Source organism: Cotesia glomerata, linkage group LG4 (assembly GCF_020080835.1).
Source record: "Cotesia glomerata isolate CgM1 linkage group LG4, MPM_Cglom_v2.3, whole genome shotgun sequence".
In the NCBI taxonomy this organism is placed as follows: domain Eukaryota; kingdom Metazoa; phylum Arthropoda; class Insecta; order Hymenoptera; family Braconidae; genus Cotesia; species Cotesia glomerata.
Window position 1 is genome coordinate 15,459,340 of NC_058161.1, and position 22,956 is coordinate 15,482,295.

The 22,956-nt window shown below is 29.2% G+C and overlaps 2 protein-coding genes across 4 annotated transcripts in view; one reads left to right on the top strand and one right to left on the bottom strand.

Moving 5' to 3' along the window:
* Nucleotides 1-2,568: 2,568 nt before the first annotated feature.
* Nucleotides 2,569-3,833, top strand: LOC123264243. The gene has a single exon (XM_044727434.1). It carries the CDS (start codon nt 2,632-2,634, stop codon nt 3,790-3,792), a length of 1,161 nt encoding a protein of 386 aa, XP_044583369.1. The 5' UTR covers nt 2,569-2,631; the 3' UTR covers nt 3,793-3,833.
* Nucleotides 3,834-7,258: 3,425 nt separating this feature from the next.
* Nucleotides 7,259-22,956, bottom strand: part of LOC123264241 (lachesin-like) — a 260,823-nt gene continuing 245,125 nt past the window's right edge. For 2 of the 3 annotated variants that reach the window (XM_044727432.1, XM_044727431.1), the window contains exons 3-11: nt 22,583-22,692; nt 17,284-17,491; nt 17,051-17,206; nt 13,082-13,210; nt 12,762-12,899; nt 11,127-11,297; nt 9,579-9,647; nt 8,665-8,733; nt 7,259-7,679 (exon numbers count right to left, since the gene is read on the bottom strand). In XM_044727432.1, coding sequence (XP_044583367.1) covers nt 7,549-7,679; nt 8,665-8,733; nt 9,579-9,647; nt 11,127-11,297; nt 12,762-12,899; nt 13,082-13,210; nt 17,051-17,206; nt 17,284-17,491; nt 22,583-22,692 — 1,181 coding nt within the window. In that variant the 3' untranslated portion in view covers nt 7,259-7,548. The remainder of the gene's footprint in view (nt 7,680-8,664; nt 8,734-9,578; nt 9,648-11,126; nt 11,298-12,761; nt 12,900-13,081; nt 13,211-17,050; nt 17,207-17,283; nt 17,492-22,582; nt 22,693-22,956) is intronic. The other variant, XM_044727433.1, reaches the window with a different exon arrangement.

The following is a 22,956-nucleotide window of genomic DNA, read 5'->3' on the forward strand; positions in this document are numbered from 1 at the left end:
TTTTCAGTTAAAATTATTAGAAAATAATTTTTTTTCTTCGGTAAATAATATTTTTCTTATGAATCAATTCTTTATTAAAAAAAAAAAAAAAAAAAAAAACTTTGTCTTTTAATAAACACAAAAAAAAAAGTAATTTTATTATTTTTCATATAAAAAAGGTAATTTCGATAACTTAAACAATGATTTTAAAAGTATTGTGTTTTATGATTTTTTTCATTCTAATTCATTATTGAAAAAGAATAAAATTACTTTAATTTGGATAGAATATGCCTTTTAAAATTATAAATATGCTAGAAACGTTAGGGTGGCAATCAGTAAGACAGAGGATGATTTATAATACCTGTAAATTAGTATATAAAATGGCAAATGGATTTGCACCTGATTATTTATGTGATCTTGTCATAAAAAAGAGTGAAGGCAGTCGATCACTATGATACTAAAAATAGTTGCTTGATTAATGTAAAAGGTACTAGAACAAAAAGTGCCGAAAAAACGATTACATATTTAGGTTTTAATATGTTTAATGATTTACCAAAAGAAATAAAAGATCAAGCAACTATTTCTGGTTTCAAGAGACTTTTAGCTGAATATATTAAGATGAAGATCGATGTTTAATGTATTGATGTTAAAGAAATTATGACCTGAGACGTATTGTATGATATTATATTATTAATAGCAGAAAGTTGAAATTAAATTAAAAGACGATATGCAAATGAATAAATTGTAATACGAGTGAATTATAATGCAATTTGTATATATATATATATATATAGCCAAAAGCTAAATAAATAAACCATTATTATTTTTATTATTATTATTATTTAAAACGACTTAATTACATATGGGATTCTTTTCTAAATTATCAAAATAAAATTCATCACAAAATAAGCTAAAATCTAAACAGAAAGAGTTTTTCTAATTTTCAAATATTTATAATTCGAAATCTATTAACTTTTGCAAAATTTTATAAAAATAACTTTCGCTTTAAAATGACCCGAAATTTTGAGAAAAAAATTTGCCATACTCGAAAAAATATTTCTAACAATTGCTTAAAAAAATACCTTGAAATATTGAAGGTCTGGATTTTTGAAAAAATTATTGCGATATATGGATTCAGCGGATCCAAATAAGAAAGATAAGGCTTACTTCATCTACCGATATTAAAATTATATGATAAGTTAATGTCGCGCTTCAACTAGAAAGATTTTGTATTAACTCCATCTAGTAGTAGCGAAAAACAACTTTATTCTGAAACTTTACCCTCAAGTTATCGAGTGAAAGTTAGTTAGACCTCACATAAGCTTAAAAGATTGCGGATATGTCGATATAAGATCATCATCAATCTTGGAAAACGTCAAAAAAAAACTATTTTCAGTTTGCGCCCACTTTCTTTATATCAACAAAAGAAAAAAAATAATTAATTGGATCAATTTAATCTTCTTTTTCATATCACTTGCAGACTGCTGCAAATTACAGCGATCACTTCGATCGAAGTTTCAACATTTGTTGACTCAGTCAGAACGAGACTTTCATACCGATGCGACTGGTTTCATCTAGAGGGCAGAAACTGTCGAGTTTCGGAGTTTCTTCTCACTGAATCAAGTTAAAATCACCTTCAGGCTTGTCAAAATTGCTTTTTGTTTATTTTAATCCTCGAAATTGATTAAGTAGATAGTCGAGAAATGTATAATTGGTCTCAAATTGTTTTATTTCGACTGGCTTAAAAGAGTGCAATAAAAAATTTTAATTGTGAAGTATCAATCACTTCATTCGGGCAATCCACACTTGTCCATCGCTTGAAATCGTCTTGTATTAATTTTGGCATTTAAAAGTAATAAAATTGTACAGATATATTTCGTGTCTGGATACTGAGAAAAAAAGTTTCTTTTGAAAAAATGGGCATTGTTGTGACAAGAAATTAATTTATTGAAAAAAAAAAAAAAAAAAAAAAAACAATTTTGTATAGACAACTAGCAAATTTTCATTCAAAATTGTTTTTTCTCAATTTCAAAAAATTTTTTTTTTTAACAGGAAAGTTACTGTGAGAAAAATTTAGATTTCTTCAGCTAAGAAATAAAATTTTCAGAAAATTAATTTTTTATTACAACATTGCTCATTTTTTTCAAAAAAAATTTTTTTTTCAGTGTAACTATGTGGAAAACTATCAAATCAACTAAGATTTATCGTACACAGAAAAAAAATGTTCTTGAATCAAGCATATAATTTTAAAGAACTTGATATTCTTGATTTGTATAGAAAAATTCTTGATTTAAGAAAATTTTTCTTGACTTAAGGAAATTTTACTTGATTCAAGAATTTTTCGTCTTGATTCAAGACAATAACCCTCTTCAAAATTATATTCTTGGTTCAAGAATTTTTCTCTTGAATCAAGTTAATTTTTTTTTCAGTGTACTCTATTTGATTTTGATGATGAATATCAAAATAGTTATTTGAATCATAACATAAAATTCAAATTGTCTATTTTATCGAAGATTGCACTTATGATTTTACTACTTATCAATTATCATATACGTTAAAAGTATCATTATAATATAGACAACACTTAATATTTGATAAGAATAATTTATCACTTGCTTTATTTTCAATAGTGATGTAATATTTGGATGAACCATGTCTTCTCCTATAAAAAACTTTTTCGAAAAATTACGTACAGGTAACGCTACTTCTGACAAGGATCGAGAACTAACACTTCAAGCGAGTCTCATCAACGGATTAGAAGATCTAAGTAAAAATACTAATAGCTTAGCCTTGCTAAAACAATTTTTCTCAACAGCTCAATTCAAAGTTATTGACGAAGAAATTTTCGTTAATGACACACCTTTAAGAAAAATTGAGTCTTTATTGCGAGCAGGTAAATTGAAAGAACTTTTCAACTTACTGCACATCTTTTCCAAGGTAACTACTCGTGATGAATACAATTTTCAATCGTTGCTGCAACCTGATATTCCCGAAGTTAACATTTTAAAATTTGCTGAAAGATATAAACAAGCGCAATTGCAACACCCAGATCTTGATTTCATAGTGACATCATCTGAAGATATAAAACGCAAATTAACAACGTTGGCCAAAGATAAATTGGAGATATTTTCAAACCGACTAAAAAGCATGGCATCAAAGACTGAAATCGTTGATGGCCTCTTCGCTAAAGTAAAAATTGATAAAGATTTATTGGAAAATATTGCCGTCGCTGCTAATTCCCGACAAGGATGTTATTTGGTAAAAACAGATAAATCTAAAACAAAATCATTTAAGTTGATAAATCGTTCGTGTTCTCAGACAAGTGATTCAACTCCAGATACTGTTAGCGAATTTACACCGATTGCAGACTCATTACCGTATAATTTACAAATTTATTTACGAGTTTTATTAAAAGAGGAATTTTTAACAGCAAAACAAAGGGAACGAGAAAATCTCATAAACCAATTGGGGCTAAAAGCCGCTGAAGTAACTAAAGAAAACATACCGTATCTTGTAATGAAATACGAGTCGAAACTCTGGAAATATTTTAGTGAGAAAAATTACGGCAATACATTATTTCATCAGCTGTCTGACGAAGACAAAAAATCTTTACATGAAGATCTTTGCAAATTGAACCATGGAAACCCATGTGTTTCATGCTCGCCACTTGCTCCACGAAATTCAATTGACTATGTTGACATTTCCAAACTTCCAGTTAATATGACTGTAACGTATGTTAAAAAAGCAACATTACTTGAGCTTCTAGTTGATATTGATGTTAACTTGTGTGCTTGTACTTGTAATTTATTATAAAGATTTTCAGATTAGACTTGTTTGAAAAATTCTCGTAAAAATTTTCCATACTACGTAATGATTAGATATTTTTGTTTACTTTAGAAGAAATTTGTTTTTTTTTTAACTTCTCGCTAAGAAAATCGGAGATTTTTAAAATTCGGGAAGTTATTGGTTTCACCCCGTTTTTCGAAAATTAAGTTTTCATCAGATCTCGACGTTTTAAGGTCACAGGAAGCTTCCCTGACTATTTCCGCGGTGGTGTCCGTGCGGATGTATGTATGTATGTGTGTGTGTGCGTGTGTGTGTGTGTGTTCGTGTGTATGTAAACTTCTTATAACTTTTGAACGGCTTGACCGATCGGATCGAAGTAGGTGGCGATCCAAAGAGTATCATTGCCATTAAATTTCGTGAAAATTTGAATCAATTCGATTCGCTAGATTTTGAGAAATCTCAAAAATAAAATTTTCAAAAAATCGTTTTTTTGGAATAACTTCTAAACGGTTGCACCGATCAATTCCAAAAACTATTTCGCTTTTAAGTTTAAAAAACTACGTCGATTGCCACCAGTCCCGTCAAAATCGGTTGATTCGTTCGAGAGTTATCGAAAACGAAAAATTAAAAAAAAAAGTGTTTTTTTGAAATTACTTCGAAATTCCTTGTTCGATCGATTTAAACTTAAAAATTCGTTATGAGGTTTCAAAAACTACGTCGAATGTCACCAACCACGTAAAAATGGGTTCATTCATTCAAAAGTTATTGCGGTTTAAAAATTCAAAAAATAGTGTTTTATCAAACTTCTATCAGACTTTTGAGCTCGAAGAGCTCAAAAGCATAAAGAAGCTATCTCTTTGAGCTCGGAGAACTCAAAATAACACAGAAATTGTACTTTTGAGCTCGAAGAGCTCAAAAACAAAATAAGTGAAATGTTGAGCGTTTAGGTATGGAGTTAGCGGGAAGTTACAGGGATGGTCTTTAGGGTCAACCGTTTTCCTAATTTTTTTTTTTTACACTGATAGAAGGATTTGTTTATAGTTAAAAATATTTGTTAATATTTAACAAATCATTTATTAGAGACTACTTTTTAGTCCTTAACAAATATTTTTTAGTATTTAAAAAGATTTATTAATATTTAATAAATGAATATCAGATTTATTAAATACAAACAAATCATTTTAAATGACCAACAAAACCTAGGCTTTGCCTCGGCTCTGCAAAAATCCCCCCCCCCCCCCCCCCCCATGCTCGTGTTCCCGTATTTTCGGATGGGAATCAAGAAAAATAGTATACAATGCATGGTCAAAAAGTTGGATGCTCTAACGCATTGAATATACTATTACTTTTAGAGTTTTGAGTTGTCGTAGTTATTTAAAAAGTTCATTGAAGGGGTTGGGAAGATTCATGGTATAGAACAACAGTAATATAAATTTAAAGAAAAAAATACCTCTGAATAAAATATGTTTTGAACAAAATTTTTTAATAACAAATAGTTTATTGACGTAAAAAACAAAAACGGAGTAAGCAACATAATTAACATTTATTTGGTATGTATAGTATTTTCTTTTATCTTATTAAGTTATCGGTAAATATATTTACAGAATTATATTCATAATTTAGGACACTAATACATTCAATTATATCTTAAGAAATAAAGAAAAATATATATACATATATTAATTTTTTAACAAAAAAAAACTTAAAACATCACAGTTAGTAGAGAAAGATATATACACTATTCAAAAAAATTAAGGGAATAAAAAAATTTTTTTAAATTAACTAGCTTCTAGAAGGCTGTAATTTTAGTGTTGAAATTTCTTTTACTAGGATTAGTAAATATTTACAGAAAAAGCCAGGAGAGAAAAATAAATTTTTTGTTCTTAGTTGGGTTCTTTGGCTCAAATTGCGAAATAAATTTTTTTTTTTTCATCTTAAAGATTTCCGCAACTTTTGCCTTTATTTAGCTCGAAAATATCGTTTTCTTCTACATTGATAAAAAGGTTAGTTTGCGGCTAGAAAAAAAAACTTGCGCCAAAAAAACTAACTAGAAGAAAATTACTTTTTTGAGTCAAGAAAAAAAAATTCTAGTCAAAAAATTTTTTCTTTTTATATTTTTCTTAATTTAAGAAATTTTTTTTTTGACTCGAAAAAGTAAATTTCTTCAAAATAGTTTTTTGGCGCAAGATTTTTGTTCTTGAGGCAAGCTAACCTTTTTATCAGTGTAATTTAGGAATGATATTCTAAATTAGGAAAACTTCGTTTTGTGATACTTCTACACTGAGAGAAAAAATTTCTTTTAAAAAAAAAATGGGCATTGCCTGCATGGAAAAATATATATGCGAAAAATATATTTTCACATATATTTTTTTGCGCTGAATATATGTCCGCATTTATGTTCACATATATGTCCGCATATATGTTTACATATATGCTCGCATATATGCACGCATATAAATGCAATATATATGTCTAGAGATACACAGGAAAAATTTAATTTGAATCAAGTAAATAATTTTGAAGAGTTTCACTTTCTTGATATTTTAGTATATATGTCAGCATCTATGTGAAAAATATATGTTGACATATTTTTTTTACGTAAATATATGCGACATACATATTATATATGTGACATATATTTTTGACATATATATTTCTCCATGCGGGTGTGACAAGAAATTAATTTGTTGAAAATTTTAAACTATTTTATTTTTTAGCTGAAGAAATAAAAATTTTTCTTACACTTACTTTCTTGGTTTTAAAAAGTTTTTTTGATTTGAAAAAAAAAAAAAACAATTTTATATAGACAACTTCTTTTCAACGTGAAAACTACTGTGCAAAAAATTTTTATTTTTTTAGCTAAAAAATAAAATTGTTGAAAATTTTCAACAAATTAATTTTATTACAACATTGCGGATTTTTTACAAATAAATTTTTTTCTCGATGTATTTATTTGATGTAATTATTTCAATGTATTGATTGAGTATTTAATTTTAGAATGTCTCTTATTTTTATAGGATTATTTTTGATAGTTACAGCCTTTCAGAAATAATTAAAAATTTTGAATTTTTCTGTCCTTAATTTTTTTGATTAACGGACATATTTATATATAATATGCATACGTGAATATCCCTGTTCCTGCTTGTATATAACAATTGTGGTTAGAAGCTGTGTAAGTTATCAAATTCTCTACTTATCAATAATAATATGCACTGATAGAAGGATTTCTTAGCATTTAAGAAGATTTCGTTGTATTTAAGAAATCATTTCTTAAACATCATTTCTTAGCATTTAAAAAATATTTCTTAGTATTTAAGAAATATTTCTTTGTATTTAAGAAATATTTTTTAGTATTTATATTTCTTAATATTTAAGAAATATTTCTTTGTATTTAAGAAATATTTTTTAAATATTAAAAAATGATGTTTAAGAAATGATTTCTTAAATACAAAGAAATCTTTTTAAATAGTAAGAAATCCTTCTATCAGTGTGCTCTATACGCGTATATATAATTTATACATACGTTTTTATAATGTTCTTCCTTTTATTATCAATCTATTTTCATCTCTCTATCTAGTATATATCATATTGATACATTAAATTACATACAAACATGCTTGTTGTGTAGTCACCTTATTCATGCACCTTTGGTTGGTTGCTTTTCAGTATGAAAATAATTTTAGTACGCAAATTATGTATTATAATGGCCGACGGCCAATTTCAAACGATTGGTGTTTGTTTTCAAAAAAACATTGACTGGAAGCGTTTTTTATTACTAAACTATCATCTTCCTGCTGAAATTAGTAATAATGGCGATAGAAGCCACGCGAGCAATGAATCTGAAATTTTTATAGATCCACTGTCTTTGGTATCAAGTTGTGACTTTTTTGTGGAGTCGTAGTCTCTTTCGTAATCTGTAAACATAACAAAAACTAGATAATTACAAATAAGCTATAAAGAAACTCGAAAGTCTGCAAAGTCAGTATATTCTAAAAATATAAGATTTAGTTATTCAATAATTTCCCATTCTCTATTTGAAAGTATGTAACTACTTATTACGAATATTCTTTCGTTATTACGTGCATATGGCTGTGGGAAGAGATACCAAGTGACTTGATTAATGCAATTAGTATCGAAATTTTTAAAAATTGATTGTATGATTACTTATTCAATTTAGATATCTAGTGTAGCTACGTTTTCGTTTTTTGGTTAATTTACTTAAATCTGGTTAAATCTAATTATAAATTATTTAAAAATTTATATACACAGTTATATCTTTGTTGAACTTTATGTAATTACTAACTACTTAACCTTTTATAAACTTTATATAATGTTAATTAAATTTGTCATTTGGCCGATCCGTTTTGGCATAAAATAAAAAATCTAATTTAATCTCATCCAATCACACTAAAAAAAAAAATTAACTTGATTTCAGAGAAAAACCCTTGAACCGAAAATATTATTCTGAAGAGTTTCATCATTTTAAACCAATACGAAAAATTCTTGAATCAAGTAAAAACTCACTTAAACCATATCAAAGCAAATTTTAAGGGAGTTGGGAAAGAACGGATAGGGGAAAGGGGGGGACCTACTCAGTGGGAATTTTTCCGTAATTGAAAAAATAATCAGACAGCCCAGACTGGGAATCGAACCCAGATCTTTCGGTTACGCGCCAAGGGCTCTACCAGTTAAGCTATCCGAGACAAGTACTGACTACTTTATTCAGTCACGTATATAATTGACAATTTCTTAATTCAAAAATTTTTCTGCTTGATTGCAGATTATGAAACCCTTAAAAATTGCTATTTTGGATCAAGAATTATTCTTTTGAACTAAGTTCATTTTTTTCAGTGCATATATAACCATGTATATAATCATATCATGATTAAAAACATTTACCATTATCTCGCCACTCTTCTACTTCATAATCATTCGGTCGTTGTCGATATTTCTTGTTTCCATTTTTTGCTGAAATAAAAAAAAATCAATAAAAATTGATTGGTAATTAAATATCAGTTAATCTTTCATTTGAAAAATTTTCAAGAGGTTTTTTTTAAATAAAACATTTATCACTTCTTTCAAAACTTTACATCAAGCTCTTAGGGGTATAAGTGTCATGAATTGGCTCTAAAAAATTTTTTAAATAGCGTTTGGAAGATACTTGAGAGCATGGACGTTGATTAGACGGCAGCTTCATTACGTCTGTCATGAAGATGAATTTGTGAAGTCTGACATAGAAGAAATGAATCATGCGATGGAGCTTGCACGTTCTTTTTAAAGGATGCGTAGACTTGGACTTTTAAATGTAATACTCGTATATCTTGACCAAACAAAACGTCGCCATTAACCTTCGAGGATCTACTGCTTGTGGGTACTTAACCACAACCACCCATCTGAACATTACCCTCCACCAAAAGAGCAATAAAGGTGAACGATGGTGAGATGTTGAAAATGAATGAAAAAATGCTTCAAAATTTTAAACGCTTTACTAAAGGTATAAAAACGAGATTGCGTTCCTTTTTGATAATCTAATTAGAACAAGAATTTGATACAAAATAAACTTGTGGTAAGGCTTGTGTCTACCCCTGATCTGAGCTCATAGGGTGATATTCGAATGTAGATGCGTCCCTACTTTTATCATAATATAATCAATAAGTGAAACGTCGTCGTATGAGGATATTGGCATTAACCTTTTCCACGTTTCTTGATGCAATATTAAAAATTGGGATATTATTGCGCGTAAAGAATAGTTATTTAAATTAGACTGTGCTTAAATGTCCGCGGAACGATTGTTTAATGAAAGAATACATTACCATTTTTTTTTATTAATGAAGTAACGTAGTAGGTAGCTTGTGTTGTCGTAGTTGATGGTGCAGGAATTTCTGAAACATATATTTTATGAATTACAGAATAAATGAACATTTTTCTATGTTAATGAAAATTTTGTTTTTCTTTTTCATTATTTTTATTGCGGGTTTAGATATAAAACTGAAAAAAAATTAGAGAAGTGGAGCAAACTTCTACATTGATGAAAATTATACTTTTTGTGACACACATGATTAAAGAACTAAAAAAAATCGAGACATGAGCTTTAGAAAAAAATAATCTTTACGAATAAGAAAATGTGTGTTTTATTTTTTGAATAAACATTTTGCGTTATAGATGCCATAGGGGCGAATAAAATTTTATTTTGCATTTCTCGACGTTTCAGATCAAACTAGGTTGATTCCCAAAAAATAATTTTTCTTATACGCCCTTCTGGCACCTGGTACCTACAAAGGATGCCACAAGGTCGCATAAAAAAAATTTTTCGCGGGAATCGACGCAGTATCATCTGAAACGTCGAGAAATGCAAAAAAAAAAATATTTTGCAAAATTTGAAATTTTTTATACGACCTTCTAGCACCCAGTACTGACTTCGGATGCCAAAAGGACGGATAAAAAAAATTTTTTTTTGGAATCGATGTATTTTTGTCTAAAATGAATTAATATGCAATAAAAAAATTTTTCGAAGAAAATTTCAATTTTTTGAAAATTTTTTTTTTTTTTTTTTTTTTTTTTTTTTCTATTTCTGGGCGTTTTTCACAAAATTACGTTGATTTCCGAGAAAAATTTTTTTCATAAGTCCTTATGGCATCCAAGGTAGGTCCCCCCCAACGTAGGGGACTTTCGAAATTTTTTTTTTCACATTTTTCGAACGTACATGAATTTGGTAAGATTTTTGATGATTTTTTATTTAAAGAAACTTAAAACGCGTTTTTTTCAAAACTAAGTTTTCACGGACGGCCAATTTTAATCACATATCCTACACATTAATACCCACAAAATTAACTTTTATCATGTTAAAATAATGATTTTTACTATTTTTTTTATAATAGTGAAAAATAAAACAATTTTTTGAATTTTTTTTGGTTATTGTAGCTTAAAATTAACAACAATTGTTCAAAATTAAAATTAATAGTCTATTTTTTAATCATTGTCATACCAAATCTATAACACTTCGGTTTTTTTTTTGTTTCGGATAAGCCGTTGTCGAGATATTGTATAGAAACCGAACTGCCTCCAAATTACAGTGTTCCGTTTAATAACGAATTTTTTGTCAAAAAACTGAAAAAAATGTTATTTTTGTAATTTAAGACTTCATTTATCATCCTTAATAACTTTTATAAATATATCCTTCATATCATGCTCACGAAAAATTGATAAAAATCGCCTATTTTTTATCTGACGAACTAGACTACACCCTTAATATTAAAAATAAAAAAATATTATTCTAAAGTAAAATGGCAAAAAAGTAGGAATTTTATGAAAAAATAGCTCATATAAATTAGGCTAGTATAAAATATTTTATACATACTCACCATCTAATTTTATCACCCCATCCGTGCCTCCAAGAGAGTTTTGCGCGACACACTTGTACGATCCAAAATCTTTGGGTCCAACATTTCGGATTTTCAGCATCATGTACTTATTGTAACCACTATCAGTGTATAGCGCTTCATATTTTTCACCTGCAATCGAATGGTAATAGCCTGGGCAAGTAAAATCAATTCTTTATTTTTAATTCGATAGTTAAAATAGATTCCTAAGCAAATGCCGAAATTATAACTATACTTTTGTATACTTTTTATTACATTGCTGATTATAAAAATATCATTTTAGTAAAAAAACTTTTAATGTTTTGTATACACTGAAAAAAAAATTAACTTGATTCGAGAGGAAAATTCTTGAACCAAGAAAATAATTTTGAAGAGGGTAATTGTCTTGAATCAAGACGAAAAATTCTTGAATTAAGTAAAATTTATTACTTTTAAGAGCGGATGATAGTTGATTTTCAAACGTGTTTTTCTCATGTATGTGATAAAATTTAGAAAAAAAAATTTAATTATCTATCAAAGAGCGAAGCGCTTTTTTGGGAAATTTTCATTTATTTATGCATAAAATGCGTTTTAAGATTCCATTTGTTGTATAAGTATGACAGAGATACTTTCGTTTGTCCAATAGAGGGCGAGAGAGAGAAAAAATGTAAACCCTTCTTAAACCAAATAAAAATTTCTTAGTTTAAGATTTTTTTACTCAAATCAAGAAAATGAAGTTCTTCAAAATTATATACTTGATTCAAGAACATTTTTTTTCTGTGTACTTTAAAAAAGCCACTTCATTCAAGAAAAATATTTTCCTTCATGGTTTTACTCTTGTTCCAAGATAATTTTCTGAATTCGAGAAATTAACTCAATAATCAATCAATTGAAACTCGCGAATAAGTAGAAAGTTTTCCAGGACAATTTTACTCTAACGAGGCACTTTACTGTTTTGAAACAAGACACACATTTTTGATGGGTACTAAAAAATGTCCAAAAATTGAGAACATCAAAAATAAAAACTCTTTAAATCCTACACATATTTCGTTCAAAAAGTTTGTTTTTTGGATTAAGATACGCAGTAGCGTTGGTTTAAGATCGACTTGTTTCAATAATTCTGTTAAAACTAGAAATGTTTGAATTTCTGCTACTCTATTTAAGAAAAAGTCGAAAATCCATTTCAGATTATGTTGAAGTAAAAATTTCATTTCTTTTGCTATTCAGTCAGAGAGTTTGACATGCTTTAAAAGAGAAGTAAGTCTGAAAATCGCAAATTTTGTTATTAAATATCTAGCTTTCTATACGATCAAAAATTCTGAAACTTCGAGATTTATTACTAAATATTAAACTGTGAAAAAAAAATCTGTCGAAAAGTTATTGGAGGGAAGAACTACCTTAAGCCCGACAACCAGCTGTGTTGAAAATAAGTTTCTCAGATCAGGATTATTTTTTTTAAATGTAAATGGTTTTTCTGAAAGTCTAATTTTAATGTGAAAATAACAATTTGCAAGAGTGTATATTCAAATTGAAAATAATCTAAAATTGATATTTATAGGACAATCATACAAGATATTGATTAACTATTCAAATTATCAACTACTAACTCAATTGATTTAACATGAAATATAAATTTACCCGAAACAATCATGTCACCTGTCTCCGTCGTCCAATAATTTATTGATGTAGGATAAGCTTCTGTATGACATTCTAAAGTAACATCCTGACCAATGTAGGCTCCTTCCAATTGATTTGGTATGGACAACATTGGCGGAACTGAAAATAAGTTCAGCAATGTTGTATTAGATTCTAAGAAGAAGAAAAAGTAATCTCAAAACTAAAAAAAAACGTTTATTGTCAATATGCAGAATAACTTTTCAAGTTTACTTTGATAATGAATTATTAATATGATAATGAAATTAATTGCTGAAACGAGTTGTTCTAATCTAATAACTTACATTGCACTCGAACATCAACGCGTGCACTCACTGAAGGAGGTACTTCATTGCTTGCTATGCATAAATAAGCGCCCATATGTAATCGACTGATTTTTACGATATGAAGAACCTCACCGTTGACTACGCTAACTGAAATAAAACGACAAAGGTATGATTAGTATAAAATTATAACTAATATTATTAAATAGATCCTTATTTTTGCTACGATGGTATAATATTACAGTGATTATAATTATAGTTAAGATGATAAGGACAGTTTATCTCCGATAAAATGTGTTTTTTTTAACTTCCCGCTAAGAAAATTAAAAATTTTCGAAAATCGGGAAGTTATTGGTTTTACCCCGTTTTTCGAAAATCGAGTTTTCATCAGATCTCGACGTTTTGAGATCCTAGGAAGCTTTTCTCATCATTTTTACGATGGTGTCTGTATGTAGGTACACTACCGACGGAAAGTTTCCGGACAAGCTTCTTGATTATTTTTTAATTTAAATATGATACATAAACACATTAACTTGATCTATAAAGAAAATGCGATGTTATTTTACAAAGTGTGTACGATCATATCATTGACTTTCTTCTTGATTTATTTTACTTCTAATAATTGTTTTAATAAATTTTCATCTTGTCCGGAAACTTTCTGTCGGCACTCTGTATGTGTGTGTGTGTGTGTGTGTGTGTGTAAACCTCTCATAACCTCTCATAACCTCTCATAACCTTTGGATCGCTTGACCGATTTAATTGCAGTTGGCACTATTTGAAAGGGCTTGACCAAACTTAGATTTTTTAATACAACTTGGACCGATTCGGACCTGTAGATTTTGAGAAGTCTCAAAATAACTACGAAAAACATTTTTTTCGAATCTGGTTTTTTTGGAATAACTTTTCATATAAACTGATTTACCGATCTATTCCAAAAACCGATCAGCTCTTAACATAAAAAAAACCACGTCGATCGCCGTCAGGCTGGTCGAAATCGGTTGATTTTTCCGTGAGTTATCGTTGACGAAAAAAAATAAAAAAAAAGTGATTTTTTCGAATTACCTCGAAATTTTTTGGTCTGATCAATATATTTTTACAAGTAAATTAGAAATTTGAATAGCGCGCTACGCGAGCGCCTAAATTTTAACCAATAATGAATCGTGGCCCGTTTTTTGCGAGTTTCGACCTTTGACTAACTTCAAGACTATCATGTATTTCAATTTTAATATAGAGGATCATAGAATTCAAAAACCTGCGTCGAATTTTGCCAACTTGATGAAAATCAGTTTTTTCATTCCAAAGGAATTACAGTTTGAAAATTTAAAGAACAGTGTTTTATTATTATTATGCTTTACTTGTACACCTCTCGGTTTTTACAAGGCTGATTCCTCTTTTTCTCCTAGCTCTACGCTTTTTCTATCTCTCATATTGGACCTCAGCATGTCCTACCCGACACTTCATTTTATTTAATTTTTGCGGCTGTGGACCGACTTGTGCTTTCTGTAGCGTATTCAGTCTGAACCTCATCTCTCAGGCTGTTGAAACAGAACCATGGGGAAACTACAGAGAAAACCCATGATAGTACAGTCGGAGCTGGGCTAAGTCTACAGTGATTGATAATAAACTCTTCTTTATCGACCACTGGAGCATTAGGCCCCTCTCCTAGTGTGCAGAGATCTCTCGTGCTAACCAACGCCGACTATAGAGTGGTCACCCATTCAAGTTGTTGCTTAAATGGGTGATCACCCAAGTCAGACGTGTGCCGCCCGGCTATCTCTACCACTTTCAGCGGCTGGCAACGTAACGCACATATTTTTATTTATAATCACTGAAAAATAGTGGTGCGTGCTGGGATCGAACCCGGGTCCTACTCTTTTGAAAAGCGGGCACCGAGCCGACGACTAGGCTATTGCCAGCTTTCAGAACAGTGTTTTATTAAACTTCTATTAGATTTTTGAGCTCGAGGAGCTCAAAAGCTTAGAACAGCTAACTCTTTGAGCTCGGAGAGCTCAATATAACACACAAATTATATTTTTGAGCTCGAAGAACTCAAACATGACATAAGTGCAATTCTAAGCGTTTAGGTATGGAATTAGCGGGAAGTTGCAGAGATGGCCTCAGGGTCAACTGTTTTCATAATTTTGTATTTTATACGTACCCTTTTTTAACAAAATGATTTCACATATTCAAGCCTATAAGAGATAGTATTTAGAATGATTTTAAGGATCAGAAAGTATTCAAAATAATTAAAAATTAAATAATTTTCGATATTATTTAATCATTTGGTTTAATAAGGGTATGAGTGTCAAATAATAATCCATGCACAGAAAAAAAATTAAGACCACGGTTGACCCTAAAGGCCATCCGTGCAACTTCCCGCTCATTTTGTACTTAAGCGCTTAAAATTACACATTACGTTTTTGAGCTCTTTGAGCTCAAAAATATGATTTTTGTGTCATTTTTAGCTCTTCGAGCTCAAAACTCTAATAGCAGTTTGACAAAACACAATTTTTTGAATTTTCAAACCGCAATAACTTTTGAATGAATGAACCGATTTTCACGCGGTTGGCAGCATTCAACGCAGTTTTCAAAGCCTCATCAAGAATCTTTAAGTATGAATTAATCGAACTAGGAATTTCGGAGTGATTCCGAAAAAACACTTTTTTCGGTTTTCTGTCGACAACGATAACTCACGAACGAATCAACCGATTTTGACTGGGCTGACGGCGATCGACGTGGTTTTTTGATGTTAAGAGCTGATTAATTTTTGGAATCGATCGGTAAAGCCGTTTAAAAGTTATTGAAAAAAAACCACATTTCAAAAAAAATTTTTTTTTTAGTTTTTTTGAGATTTCTCAAAATCTACCGGTTTGAATCGGTCCAAAGTATATTCAAAATCTAAGTTTGGTCAAGCTCTTTCGAATGGCGCCAACCGCGAAGAAATCGGTCAAGCCTTTTAAAAGTTATAAGAGGGTCACATACACACACACACACACACACACACACACACACACACACACACACACACACACACACACACACACAGACATACGGACATCATCGCGGAAACATTCGGGGAAGCTTCCTAGGACTTCAAAACGTCGAGATATGATGAGAACTCGATTTTCGAAAAACGGGGTAAAACCAATAATTTCCCGATTTTTGAAAATTTTCAATTTTCTTAGCGGGAAGTTAAAAATACCTGAATCAAGAAAATCATTCTGAACAGCTTAACCGTTATGATTTAAGTAGAAAAAATTCTTAAACTAAGAAATTCATCTTGGTTTAATTAAATTTTACTTGATTCAAACCAATGAAATTCCTGACAATGATTTTCTTGATTCAAGAATTTTTATCTTGAATTAAGTTAATGTTTTAGTGTATAATTAAGAGAATAAGAAAAATTTTGTGACATACAAATCTTTATTTAAAAAAAAGCTTCTCATGTCATAATTAGGCACCACATCAAGCTAGCATGGACTCGTCCATCTCGCATTGACTCATTATTCAAGCAACAAAATTGATTTATCGTGCTAAATTTGTTGCTAATTAGTTGCTCCATTTTGAATTTTGTTGCTTGTTTAGATTTCGAGAAATCAATAATAATATCCGCTCAAAATGTATTTTGCTACTGCTAGCTTAACGACGCTTTTTTCATGATTTTGTATATTTTTTAGTGACAGTCAATTTCTTATGTTAAATTTCAAGAGCAGTTTCGGAATTTGTTCCGTAACATTTTCCATAAAATAATTGATCCTGTCATATTAATATTCTTCAAATTTAATTAAAAAATACCTAAATCATATATATTGTGATCAGAAATATTAAAAAGTCATGAAGCCAAATTACTCTTTTTCACAGTTCGTAACTTTCGGCAGTCACATAGTTGATTATTGGAATCAAAGGAACTAGTCAAATTATTCTTCTATTTAAGCCACCGGATGACATTGTTTGCATTTGGTTATTATATAAATGTTACTGTTAACTCACCACTTTCTCCATTATAATTAATATTCCTGCCATCTTCGCGCCGCCACATTACATATGGTTCTGGATATCCGACCGCTTTGCATACTAACGTTACGTTTGACGCTTCTCTTACAACCATGTCGGTACTCGTTTCTTTTGCGATAATTTTTGGAGGTACTAAAGAAAATATTGTCTGCTTACTTCTTGATCATGAGTCATGAAAGAATGATAAACAAAATTTTGCATTCACTTACCGACTACTTGAAGATATCCTTGGAGGCTTCGCATTGGGTCAGTATTAATTTGACACATATACCAGCCTCGATCTATTTCCTGCACGTTTTTTATGTGAAGATACCATGAACGATGATCATTGTATGATAATGATATTCGTGGATTTTGTGTGATGACGTTATCATGGATTGAAAGAATCGTTTGAGTATCAACTCTCACCCATGCCACCTACAAAATGCATAATACATAATATATTATACTACGTAATGTATGGCGTCATTTTCATAATGTTTTGATGGAATGTACAATTAGTTTAATGTATAATGTATATTAAGTAAGGGAAAGTTATATTTATTTAGTTCTGAGTTTTCTCAATTGTTAAAATCTTTTGACAGATACATCGATGTATCTTTGTTTTATTTTTGTTCTGTTATAGTTAATTGAATAAACTTTCAATTGAGATTAATTTTTTCATAATTTTGATAAATTATCAATCATAATGTTTAAGCACACGCAGAGAAAAAATTTTTTCTGAAAAAATGGGCATTGTTGTGACAAGAAATTAATTTGTTGAAAATTAGAAAAAATTTTATTTCTTAGTTGAAGAAATCAAAATTTTTCTTACTGTAACTTTGTTGTTGAAAAAAAGTTTTTTTAATTTAGAAAAAAACAATTTTAGATAGATAACTTTCAAATTTTTATCCAAAATTGTTTATTTCCAAATCTAGAAATCTTTTTCCAACAATAAAGGTAATGTGAGAAAAATTTTGATTTCTTCAGCTAAGAAATAAAATTTTTAACAAATTAATTTCTTATTCCAAAATTACTCATATTTTTCAAAAGAAATTTTTTCTCTCAGTGTATGGACGAAATCGCGTGACTAATGCAAAAAGGGCGCATAGCTACACGTTAGTAGGGATCCATGCTAAAAGGGCGCATAAAAAAATTTTCTTTTGTCATTCTTCTTGAAATCACTCGAAACACAAAGATCTGTAAAAAAAAAATTCAAGTATCCTAAAGCTAAAAGGGCGTAACTCAAGACATGCGCCCTTTTAGCTTTTAGAAAAGAAGTGCCTAAAGCTAAAAGGGCATATAAAAAAAATTTAAGTTTTTATAAAAAATTTTGATAAATAGCTTCACAAAACATAAAATAAAAAAGTTTAATGAAAAAAAAAAAATTTCCTAACAGCCGGTCCCTACACGGAAAGAACAAGATTACACTGGGTATCATCCCAGATTATGCTCAGTGATATCTGTGGTGAAAAAAAATTTCAGATAGTAGCCAGAAAAATCCAGATTATATTGCGTGATATCTGGATGATACTCATTGTAATCTGGATTATACTAACTACTATCTGAAATTCGTTTTTACTCAATATAATCCGGGATGATATCCAGTGTCATCTTGTTCTTTTTAGATAGATATATATTTATTTGTCCTTAGAGCCGAAGCTCCCTCAAGGCCATCAATAAGCAATACATTTTATATATATATATATATATATATATATATATATATATATATATATATATATATATATATATATATATATATATATATATATATATATATATAAGTATACAGTATAAAAATACAATTACAATAGTAGGGGAGAAGGGGGTCAATTGAACCAAAAAAAGTTTAGTAATTTTTTACTATTCGAATTAAAACTAAATAATAAATTTTTTTTTCTTGGAATGATAGTTTATTAAGTCTACTATCATTATCAATACATAAATTAGTTAATAAACAACGTGAATTTTTAAAAATTATTAATTTATCCAAACGCGTCGAATGGTTCAATTGACCCCCGCTCGGGGGCAATTGAACCACTGCTCGGGGTCAATTGAACCAATGACATTTATAACTCAAACCCGAACTTTTAATAAATAACATATTAATTGTTACTTTCTAATATTACTGTTGCACATTTTTAATACACATATATTATATTTAATAAATTAAAAATCGATTTAAAAATAATTTTAATTACAAATTGAGTTTATCAAATTGTTAGGTTATTTCCCTGAGTATTTTTCACGTCGAGTCAAGATGCGCGCGCATGTCCCATGCTTCTCCGTATGGTTCAATCGTCCCCGGGACTGCTGGTTCAATTGACCCCGTATAATTTTAAAACAATTAATAGTAAATAATAAATAAATAAACCATTCTATCACTATAAACAAAGTTGAGGATTATAAAATATAAGTATATACAACTACTATAATTCAAATTTTATCAATTAATTCAAAAATTTAAATATTATTAAACAATTTGTCACCAGCCGAAAAGAAAGTTTGCATGCCTAAAAATAAGAAAATCTCAATTTTTCAAAATTTATCGATCGCAATGATTTCAAATTTTGATCATATCCAAGTTTAACATATTAGAATCTAATTCTAAGAGCATGAAGCGTTTTTTCAATTTTTTCGATTTTTTAAGTCGAGTGGTTCAATTGCCCCGTGGTTCATTTGACCCCTTTCTCCCCTACTGTAAGTTTGATAATATAACAACAGCAAGGTTTTAAAGTTACCTAAATACAATAAAGTTACTTAATAAATTTACAGTAGTTAGTTAGTAAATTTATAAACACTTTGAGACACTTTGAAACAGAAATTATGATTAATTACACAAATATAATAATGATTTTAATTGTCATTAGCCAGAAAAAATGAAAAAGATGCATTTTGAAATTCAGGAAGATTATCTACAGTTGTCAGCCCAGGTGGCAACGAGTTCCAGATACGTATACCATTGATTATAAAAGATTGTTCATACATATTACTATTTGCTCTTGGCAAACGCAAGTAATCTTGTCTAATGTCACCTCTACGCATTGATACATTAAGATATTGAAGTCCTGGGCCAAACAACTGCCGATAATTTAGCCTTATTTCTTTAAAAAACAAACATGCTATGAAATAATCTCTTCTCTTACTTAATTTTCGCGTACGATTGCAGCTTTATATTTCTCTTCTAGACAAAGAAGAATTTTGAAAAAATGCTCTGCTACGTAATAGATTTTTTAATTATTTATTTCGTCTAGCAGGGTGTTTTTTTTCAAAATTCTCATTTTTTTAAAAGAAAAACATAAAACTTCAATAGCTTTATACTCATGAATGTACCGAGGATAGTACCGTTTCTTGAAGTGAGTGCGACGCGAGAAAAAGAGGGGATCGGCTGTTTTTAAGTACATAAACAATATTGAAAAAATAATAATTTTTAACTACTTTTATACAAGCAATGGATAATTAAATTAATCGAAAACTAATGGGATTGAAATAATTTTCAAATAAAAAATAAATTAATACAATCACGCAGATTTTGCAATTTTTTAAAAATATTTTTAATTGTAATTTTAAAAGAGTGTATGTTGAGTTAGAATACGCCTCTTTCATATGAATCTACCGTTTTTTTTTTAATTTTTAGGCTAAAAATGAGCATTTTAATGAATTATTTAGAAAATCAATTTATAAGCCCTTTTAGCTTTACGTCATAAAATTTTCAAATTCCTAAAGCTAAAAGGGCGCATAATTAGAGACATACGCCCTTTTAGCTTCAGGAAATCAATGTTTGATTTTTCGACGAAGAATATGTCAACTAGTCGATTGGTGATAAAAAAAAAATTATGCGCCCTTTTTGCATTAGTCACGCGAAATATTAACGAATAAATTTCAATAAAAATCTCAAACAACCCTACAGATCATCTTTAGATCTTCCCGTTATATTCGATCCGAACAAAAACAGTTTCACTGTAAAAAAGTCGCACCAAGTCCACGTTCATAAGACTATTAGGAAAAAAAATTTTTTTTTTCTTTACAAAAAGATACAAAATAAAAAAATTAAAAAATCCGAGTAACCGATATGATTGTTTATGATTTTCGGAAATTAAAAAAAATTTTTTTGTAAATTTAAAAATTAAAAAAAAATTTTAGAACGTATTTAGTGTGCGCGGTTGCAAAATATTTTACTTTTAATGAAATTCGTAAAATCTATTTACTAGGACTTTAAAAAAATTGAAATACACAATGACGCACACCAAGTACGTTCTAAAATTTTTTTTTAATTTTTAAATTTACAAAAAAATTTTTTTTAATTTCCGAAAATCATAACCAATCATATCGGTTACTCGGATTTTTAATTTTTTATTTTGTATCTTTTGTAAAGAAAAAAATTTTTTTCCTAATAGTCTTATGAACGTGGACTTGGTGCGACTTTTTTACAGTGAAACTGTTTTTGTTCGGATTTTAGTATTTTTTGTAATTATAATGAAAATTTACAATTGATAACAACTTAAATCTCGTGTTGACTGCATTTTTTACTGCAAACTATCCCCTTAAAGCTACAGTTTATGTAGATGTAATTCCAGTGCACCCTGGCGGCCATAGATGCAAGCTATGAATCACTTTTTACTGTAGTTGCGTGTCTATAGGAAGGATTACTACACATTTTTATTTTATCTAGTCTGTGGCGCTGATATTCCCCATCGAAAAAAGTCAGGATCGAAATTTCTGGGCTTACTATAGTTTGTGCTGATAAAATTTAATAATTTTAAGTGAATTAAGTGTTATAATTGATTATAATTAATTAATATCAGTAAAATAAAGTATAAATTACTTTTATAATATATTATTTTGGAAAAAGGAGAACCATATAATTAAATAAAATTTTGCAACCTCGAAATACCGTTCTGCTTACAGTAAACACAGTCGGTAGTCTGGCGCTCCGTTTACAACGGATTTGAACGGAACTTGGCGCCAGATTCTATCGAATCTGTGGATCTCATAACGCTCGATAAATTTCCTATAACGAAGTTTTGAGCTGTTCACAATTAAAAACAGCCAAATGGACGAGACAAAAAAAGTTAGTTTAATCTGGAGACAATTGAAAACGAGTTAGATACAATAAATAATAATATAATAATATAACAAATAATATAATAAATAAATGATCGAAAATGCACTATGGTCTTGAATTGGTTTGGATTGAGAATTGCACGGACAAAAACAGATTGAATTTTTGTGTAAAATCGATACACATAATGAAGTTAAATTAAATGACAAATATTGAAAATGTTTATTTATCCTGTAAAATAGATTAAATTTTTCGATAGGGACAGCTCGCGTAGATCTATTATTTAAAAATTTTATCCTTTGAAAGGTTTATTTATTTAAAATAAAGTAGGGAAGTTTTGCTAGTGACCAATAAGTGTCTTAGCATTGATGATCAAATAAAAAAGTAGAGAAAATAGTGTAGAGTATTAATGAATCAACTTATTGTAAAGTATTGTAAAGACGTTCAATATATTTTTATCATACCTGGTAATGCTTCAGATCATTTACTATACAAGCCAATAACGCATCTCGACCAATGCTAACTGTGACGTTAGGTATTGGCTCAGCAAACATAGGAGCAGGCTCATCTGCAACTGAAAAAATAATTTCCTTTCATTTTTTCACCAATTTCTTCAAAATTTCAAGTTTTTACTGCGTTCAAAACATTATTTTTCGTCATAATCGCTAAGTATAAGTTCAATTTTCAAGAACTATTTGGCGCCTGCAAAGGTATACCTTTGTCTCCAGAAATTAGTATACTAATTTCTAGAGACTCTACTTCAACGCCTATTTTTTCCGACCTAAATCGCAAAATGTATCGCTTCCTTTCTTTTTCCCTATACCTATATTTTTCTTTT

Coding starts and splice junctions, on each gene's coding strand:
- LOC123264243 (XM_044727434.1), top strand. CDS start 2,632: ATGTCTTCTCCTATAAAAAACTTTTTCGAAAAATTACGTACAGGTAAC.